Source organism: Rhinopithecus bieti, unplaced genomic scaffold, assembly GCF_001698545.2.
Source record: "Rhinopithecus bieti isolate Rb0 unplaced genomic scaffold, ASM169854v2 scaffold_31446, whole genome shotgun sequence".
NCBI classification, from domain to species: domain Eukaryota; kingdom Metazoa; phylum Chordata; class Mammalia; order Primates; family Cercopithecidae; genus Rhinopithecus; species Rhinopithecus bieti.
The window spans coordinates 332,745-340,758 of NW_016813612.1; the positions used below are offsets into that span (position 1 = coordinate 332,745).

At 45.2% G+C, this 8,014-nt stretch overlaps 1 protein-coding gene across 1 annotated transcript in view; it reads right to left on the bottom strand.

The window, feature by feature from the left end:
- Positions 1–229: 229 nt before the first annotated feature.
- Positions 230–8,014, bottom strand: part of ZNF619 (zinc finger protein 619) — a 12,701-nt gene continuing 4,916 nt past the window's right edge. Inside the window, 3 exon segments of the mRNA XM_017848752.1 lie at positions 230–2,145; positions 6,525–6,641; positions 7,206–7,359. Coding sequence (XP_017704241.1) covers positions 713–2,145; positions 6,525–6,641; positions 7,206–7,359 — 1,704 coding nt within the window. The 3' untranslated portion in view covers positions 230–712.

Consider the following 8,014-nt stretch of genomic DNA (forward strand, 5'->3'; position numbering starts at 1 on the left):
GTGGCTCATGCCTGTAATCCCAGCACTTTGGGAGACTGAGGTGGGTGGATCACCTGAAGTCAGGATTTTGAGACCAGCCTGGCCAACATGGTGAAACCCTGTCTCTACTAAAAATACAAAATTAGCTGGGCGTGGTGGTGCATGCCTGTGGTCCCAGCTACTCAGGAGGCTGAGGCATGAGAATCACTTGAACCCTGGAGGCAGAGTTTGCAGTGAGCCAAGATCGCACCATTGCACTCCAGCCTGGGTGACAAGAGTGAAACTCTGGCTCAAAAAACAAACAAACAAACAAACAAAAGAACTCCTGAAAGCAATCATTGGAAACTTTATCTGATTATCTTCTCCCATAGACTTTGCATTTCTCCTAGTCTCTAATTATAATACCCCATCTCATCATAACCATAATGCCATATGCCCTAAACCCCAAAATGTTCTGCAAATTTTTCCAACTCCAGTAGCCCCAGAAGAAAGATGCAGACTGATAATACAGCCCAAATGTGGACATGATAAGGAATTAAGTGCTGCCATTTCCTACCTGGGGGATAAAATAAACTAATCAAACATGGTCCTTAAGTGTGAGAACTTAAAATGAAGTTAGGAAAACAGTAACAACTTATACAACACAAGGCCAGAGGAATATCAGTAGACACAATCAGGAGACCAGTGGAATCCCTAACTTGAGGTGCAATTGATGTTGAGAACATAAGGGGGCTTACAGGGAGTGAGACAAAGGATTCGGGCTATGAGGGGATGACTTCCCAGAAGAAGTGAGATCCTGAAAGAAATGTACTATTTGGACAGGTGAAGGACTGGCCTTTTCAGATGAGGGAAGCAGCAGGAAGAAAGGCAAAAAGGGAGGAAGTACCACTGCATGTGAAGAAGATAAGGGAGGCCCTGGTGGGGCTGGGATAGAGCAGATATGTTGGGGAGGCAGAGGAAAGAGGACAGCGGAGGGGCAGTAGGGCTTAACTGCAGATAGCCCTGTTCCATTGGTGAGTTTCTTTCTAGTATGCCACTTCTGATGCTGAATGAAACTTGCATTCCATCTGAAGGCTTTCCCGCACTCCTTACACTCATAAGGTTTCTCCCCAGTGTGAACTCGCTGATGCTGAACCAGAGTGATCTTCTGACTGAATGTCTTCCCACATTCCTGGCATTCATAGGGTTTCTCCCCAGTGTGGATTCTCTGATGCACTACGAAGTGGGAGCTACAACTGAAAGTTTTCCAACATTCATTACATTTGTAGAGTTGTTCCCCAGTGTGGAACCTCTTGTGCTGAAGAAATATCGAACTGCGGTGGAAGGCCTTGCCACACTCTTTACATTCATAAGGTTTCTCCCCAGTGTGGATTGTCTGATGCTGAATCAGAATTGGATTAGAACTCAAACTCTTCCCACACTCCTTACATTCATAGGGCTTCTCCCCAGTGTGAATTCATTCATGGATGATGCAGTCATAGCTACACCTGAAGACTTTCCCACATTCCTTACATTTAAAGGGCTTCTCCCCAGTATGGATTCTCTGATGCTGAATCAGTTTTGAATTATAGCTGAAGGTTTTCCCACAGTCAGTACATTCATAGGGCCTCTGTCCACCATGGAGCTTCTGAAGCTGAAAAAGGTGAGAATTTTGACCAAACGCTTGTCCACATTCCTCACATGAGTATGGTTTCTCTCCAGTGTGGATTTTCTGATGCCATGACAGTTTTGAGTTATATCTGAAGGTTTTCCCACATTCTTTGCATGTGTAGGGCCTCTCATTAGTGTGAATTCTCTGATGCTGGTGAAAGTGTGAATGTGGGTTGTAGTAACTGCCACACTAACCACATTTATAAAACACCTGTTCTTTGGCAAAGTCTTGCTTTGTAATGAGATGTGTGCTGACACTACTTTCTTCCAATTTCCTGGCTATCTCCTCCCTTTCAATGGTGGAAGATTTATGATCCTGGACTGTCAAATCTGTGCAATCCCCTATCTTTGTTTTCTTCCTTGTATCATGTTGTGACTTCTCTAACCTGTCCTTGAAGTCAGGGTGCTGGGGAATGTCCGTCAGCAGTCCCTCCACTATCAGTCTGTGGGACTCTGATTCTTTAGAAATGTTTAGCTGTGCAGTTTGTTCCTCATTCTTAGTCTTGGTCTTACCACCTAGCATGATAAAAAGAAAACACAAGAGTCCCTTATTTATGCCAGAAGGGAAAGGGATTAATCAGTATCAGCCTGCCCTAGACACATGAATTTTTTTTTTTTTTTGAGATGGAGTTTCACTCTTGTTACCCAGGCTGGAGTGCAATGGCATGATCTTGGCTCACCACAACCTCTGCCTCCCAGTTTCAAGCGATTATCCTACCTCAGCCTCCCAAGTAGCTGGGATTATAGGCATGCGTTAGCATGCCCGGCTAATTTTTTGTATTTTTCGTAGAGACAGCATTTCTCCATGTTGGTCAGGCTGGTCTTGAATTCCTGACCTCAGGTGATCCACCCACCTCAGCCTCCCAAAGTGCTGGGATTACAGGTGTGAGCCACCACGCCCACTAGACACATGAATTTTTTGAGACAGACATAGCCACCTGATGGTACCTCAAAGGGAAAGTAAACAAACTGGAGGTTATGAAGGTAAGCAATCCCATAAGGATGACAAAAAACAAAAACAGTGTGGATGGCAGAAGCTATTGATTTGAGGCAAATGGTTAAAGAAAAATGGGAATGGGGTGAAGTTGCAGGAAGGGGAAGCAATAAAGAAAAATAGAGGAAGCCAAAAGTGAGAAAAGCAATCTCTAAACCAGAGAAGAGAAAGATGGGTAGGCAGCTGTAGTACCACATAGTATCCAGAGGGCTGGGAGGTACTGTCTACAACAGTGGATCTCAAAGTCCAATAAAACCTGTCAAAATACTTTAAAATATTCTGTAATTTTTAAATAAATGTTCTCTAGTTCTCTATCACAAGCATGGCTGGACAGAAAGCACTTTGTAACACTGCTGTTTACAAAGGGTTCATGAGAAGACCACAATTTAAAAACCCAAGTGCTGTCCTTTGGGAGACTGACCTTTGAAAGGAAAAAAGACAGGTTCAGCCAAGAACCTACTCATAATGGAGATGGCAATTGGATCGGGGGCATGGGGATCATGCTTTCACTGGTAGCACCACAACATAGAAATCTTTTTTGCCTTGTCAAGCACCAAAGATCTGACAAATGAAACTTTCATCTTAGTGTTTTTCAAGCCTTGTTGACCATGACTCAACATTTTGGATCCTAAAACAATACAGACATGCTTACACACACACACAGCTGAAACCGAAACAAAACAACGTCCTTATTAAGAGTGATGTACTCACGCCGGGCGCAGTGGCTCATGCCTGTAATCCCAGCACTTTGGGAGGCCAAGGCAGGTGGATCACCTGAGGTCAGGAGTTCGAGATCAGCCCAGCCAACATGGTAAAACCCGTCTCTACTAAAAATGCAAAAAAGTAGCCGGGTATGGTGTCGGGCACCTGTAATCCCAGCTACTCATGAGGCTGAAGCATGAGAATCGCTTGAGCCCGGGAGGCAGAGATTGTAGTGAGCCAACATCATGCCACTACACTCCAGCCTGGGGGAAAGAATGAGACTGTGTCTCCAAAAAAAAAAAAAGATGCATTCACAATAGACTTTATACTACTTTAGTCTTTATTTACACCTAATACAGTGTAGTCTAAGTTTTAAAAGCTGGTAACAACTCATTGATGAGTTGCAACCCAGAGTTAAAGAATATGGTTCTAGATTTTCAAGAACAGTGGTCTCAAATGGTGGTCCCTGGACCACTATCATCTGGGAACTTGTTAGATATGCAAATTAATGGGGCTGGGTTTGGTGGTGTGTGCCAGTAGTCCCACCTAATTAGGAGGCAGAGGTGAAAGAATTACTTGAGCCCAGGAATTTGAGACCAGCCTAGGCAAAATAACAAGACCCTATCTTGAAAAAAAAGAAAAAGAAATGCAAATTCTCAGCCCTACACCAGTCTACTGAATTCGAATCTTTGGAGGTGGCATCTGGCAATCTGTGTTTTAACAAGCTCTGCAAGTAATTCTGATACATACCAGAATTTGAAATTTACTAATCTATAAACTACAAAAGACAGATTGAGGCTGCTCTTTTCATTGTTTAAGGCTGCACTTTCCCAAAAGGTGGCCACTAGCCACATGTGGCTATTTAAGTGTAAATTAATTAAAATGGAATAAAATTAAAAACTCAGTTCTTTGTTACACTAGGCACACTTCAGGTGCTCATGTGATTCATCTGGCAGGCTAAATAGACAATGTGCACCTGTGGCAAGGGGCAACACTAACAACTGCAGGCAGGATACTGGGAAAGCCTCTAGATGATCTGAAACGCTGAAGTCAATTTAAGGCATTGATTAAGGCAAAGTGGGGGGATTAGAAAGGAGCATTTGCCTTACAGAGGCTCTGAATAGCATAAAAGATTGACAGAAGGCCGGGCGCGGTGGCTCAAGCCTGTAATCCCAGCACTTTGGGAGGCCGAGACGGGCGGATCACGAGGTCAGGAGATCGAGACCATCCTGGCTAACATGGTGAAACCCCGTCTCTACTAAAATACAAAAAACTAGCCGGGCGAGGTGGCGGGCGCCTGTAGTCCCAGCTACTCGGGAGGCTGAGGCAGGAGAATGGCGTGAACCCGGGAGGCAGAGCTTGCAGTGAGCCGAGATTGCGCCACTGCACTCCAGCCTGGGCGACAGAGCGAGACTCCGCCTCAAAAAAAAAAAAAAAAAAAAAAAAAGATTGACAGAATATGATAACAGAGCCCACAGAATGAGGAAGGCTATATACCAAATCTCTGATTGGTCTTTACATTTATCTCAATTCCATGTCTTTCAAAAAAGAAAACCATTCATTCCCAATACATAAACAAGCTTTCTTTCAAAAGCTAATGTAAAATTCAGTGTTTAGGAATTTAGAAAAATTCCATTTACATATATAGTTTTATACACACACACACAAAATGTTCTTATAAAAACAAGTTCTAGCCGGGTGTGGTGGCTCACACCTGTAATCCCAGCACTTGGGGAGGCTGAGGTGGGAGAATCACTAAGGTCAGGAGTTCAAGACCAACCTGGGCAATATGGTGAAACCCTGTCTCTATTAAAATTAGAAAAATTACCCGGGCATGGTGGCAGGTGCCTGTAATCCCAGCCACTTGGGAGGCTGAGGCAGGAGAATTGCTTGAACCTGCGAGGCAGAGGTTGCAGTGAGCCAAAATAGTGCACTGCACTTCAGCTTTCAGAGCAACTCTGTCTCAAAAAATAAATAAATAGGCCAAGTGCGGTGGCTCACACCTGTAATCCCAGCACTTTGGGAGGCCAAGGCAGGCGGATCACCTGAGGTCGGGAGTTCGAGACCAGCCTGACCAACATGGAGACACCGCGTCTTTACTAAAAACACAAAATTAGCTGGGTGTAGTGACGCATGCCTATAATTCCAGCTACCTGGAAGGCTGAGGCAAGAGAATTGCTTGAACCTGGGAGGCGGAAGTAGTGGTGAGTGAAGATCACGCCATTGCACTCCAGCCTGGGCAACGAGAGTGAAACTCTATCTCAAAAAATAAACCAACAAACAAATAAATAAATTTTTTAAAAACCAAGTTCTTGGCCAGGCGTGGTGCCTCACACTGTAATCCCAGCACTTTGGGAGGCCGGGGCAGGGGTGGCGTGGATCATGAGGTCAGGAGTTCAACACCAGCCTGGCCTAATCAGTGAAACCCCATCTCTTCTAAAACATTAGCCAGGCATGGTGGTGCGCGCATGTAGTCCCAGCTACTCAGGAGACTGAGGCAGGAGAAACACTTGAATCCAGGAGGCGAAAGTTGTGGTGAGTCATGATCGTGCCACTGCACTCCAGCCCGGGCAATAGAGCAAGACTCTATCTCAAAAAAAAAAAAAAAACCAAGTTCTTACTATATTGTGTTTATATTCCTGAGCTGACCAACCAACAGAAGCCTGTTTGAAATCTTTTTTTTTTTTTTTTTAAGAGATAGGGTCTCACACTGTCACCCAGGCTGGAGTGGAATGGTGTGATCCTAGCTCACTGCAACCTCAAACTCCTGGCTCAAGGGATCCTCCAGCCCCAACCTCCTGAGTAGCTGGCACTACAGGCACATGCCACCATGCCCAGCTAATTAATTTATTTATTGTAGTGACAGGGTATTGCTATGTTGCTCAGGCTGGTCTTGAACTCTTGGCCTCAAGCACCCTCCCACCTTAGCCTCCCAAAGTGCTGGGATATAGGTGTAAGCCACCACACCCAGCCTGAAATCCTTTAGCTTTACAAAGAAAAATGGCAGAAATAAAATGGTGGGAGTGGTCTTTTCTAGTCTGGAGATGAAGTTCTGGTAAGCAACACTTCTTTGAATAAGAGTGACTATTTTAATCCCCACAACCATCATATGACAAGGAAAAACCCTTTTTCATGCTAAATTGTTAAAAGAAAGGAGGAGGCAAAGCTGGAACGGAGGATGGTAGGCTTTCCTGCTCACCTGTGCACATGCCTTTCAGGGCCTCTCCCCCAGCAAGTGTCCAGGGATCTGGGCCCCACGCTGCTTCTCCTTGCTCCAGCTGGAATATCAGATCTGGTTTGGGGAATGGAAATGCTGCTAGAGGAGAAAGAAAAACAGGACGCTGAGGAGAATCACCACTGACCTCCCTCAGACTACTCTCTGCTTTGCCAGGTGAAAATAGAAGAGAATGGCCCAGGAGATTAAGTGAAGTCAGGTAGAAGTGAATCTGCAGAATCTAATGAAGGGCTTGAAGCTTACTCTGGCCTCTAAGAGGACAGAAAGCTCCTACAGTCACTGGGGGGTGTATACACAAGGGCCCTAGGGGACTCACACATAGGCAATAGGGCCAAGATCACCTCCAGGGAACTGGAAGATGGAAGGAATGAAGGCAGTGCACCAGGAACCTTCTCAGTTCTCTCTGTACCCAGAGGAAAGCCCCCTGCAGTTGGGTCTCCATTAGGAATCAGGGAAGAGAAAAGTCCTGTTAAACATCAAAGTGAACCCAGCTCTTTCTCCATCTAGCTACTCCTGGCACTGGGGATTAGAGAGCTCAGCCCATAGGGCATCAATTCTGATGGTATTAAGAGATCTTAGATCTGCTAAGGAGGAACTTAAGAGCCCCCAAGGGCAGAAGCTGAGTTTCAGAGAGGAAGGACTTACACAAGGAAGTCACATTTGCATAATTCTCCAGCATCACCTCCCTGTACAGGGCCCTCTGTGTAGGGTGCAGGCTGGCCCATTCATTCTGGGTGAAGTACACAGCCACATCCTCAAAGGTCACTGGCTCCTGAAGCAACAGGTTCCTGCTCAAGCCCTGCACAAGAACAGAGGGAGAGGCCTGAATTCCAGGAAAGGGATTCATTTACTGGAATTCATGGCACTGAGCCCCATGGAAGGTTTGTACTGGCAAGGAGAGCCACACAGGACCCCAGCAGGGGCAGCCCCAGGCCAGCATTCCAACTTTCCATGTGCATACTTCTGGGGCCCTCATATTACCGTCCTAAGCACAGAGCCCAGCACCTGCTGTTTTCTGCCTGGTGATCATGTCAACCTATGTCTGGTTCCACAGGCCAGATATATTTTTCTGGCATGCTTTCTTTTTTTTCTTTTTTGTTTTGTTTTGTTTTTTTTTTCTTAGGAACTTTTATTTTTTTTTTTTTATTTTTTTTATTATACTTTAAGTTCTAGGGTACATGTGCATAACGTGCAGGTTTGTTACGTATGTATACTTGTGCCATGTTGGTGTGCTGCACCCATCAACTCGTCAGCACCCATCAATTCGTCATTTATATCAGGTATAACACCCAATGCAATCCCTCCCCCACTCCCATAATAGGCCCCGGTGTGTAATGTTCCCCTTCCCGAGTCCAAGTGATCTCATTGTTCAGTTCCCACCTATGAGTGAGAATATGCGGTGTTTGGTTTTCTGTTCTTGTGATAGTTTGCTAAGAATGATGGTTTCCAGCTCA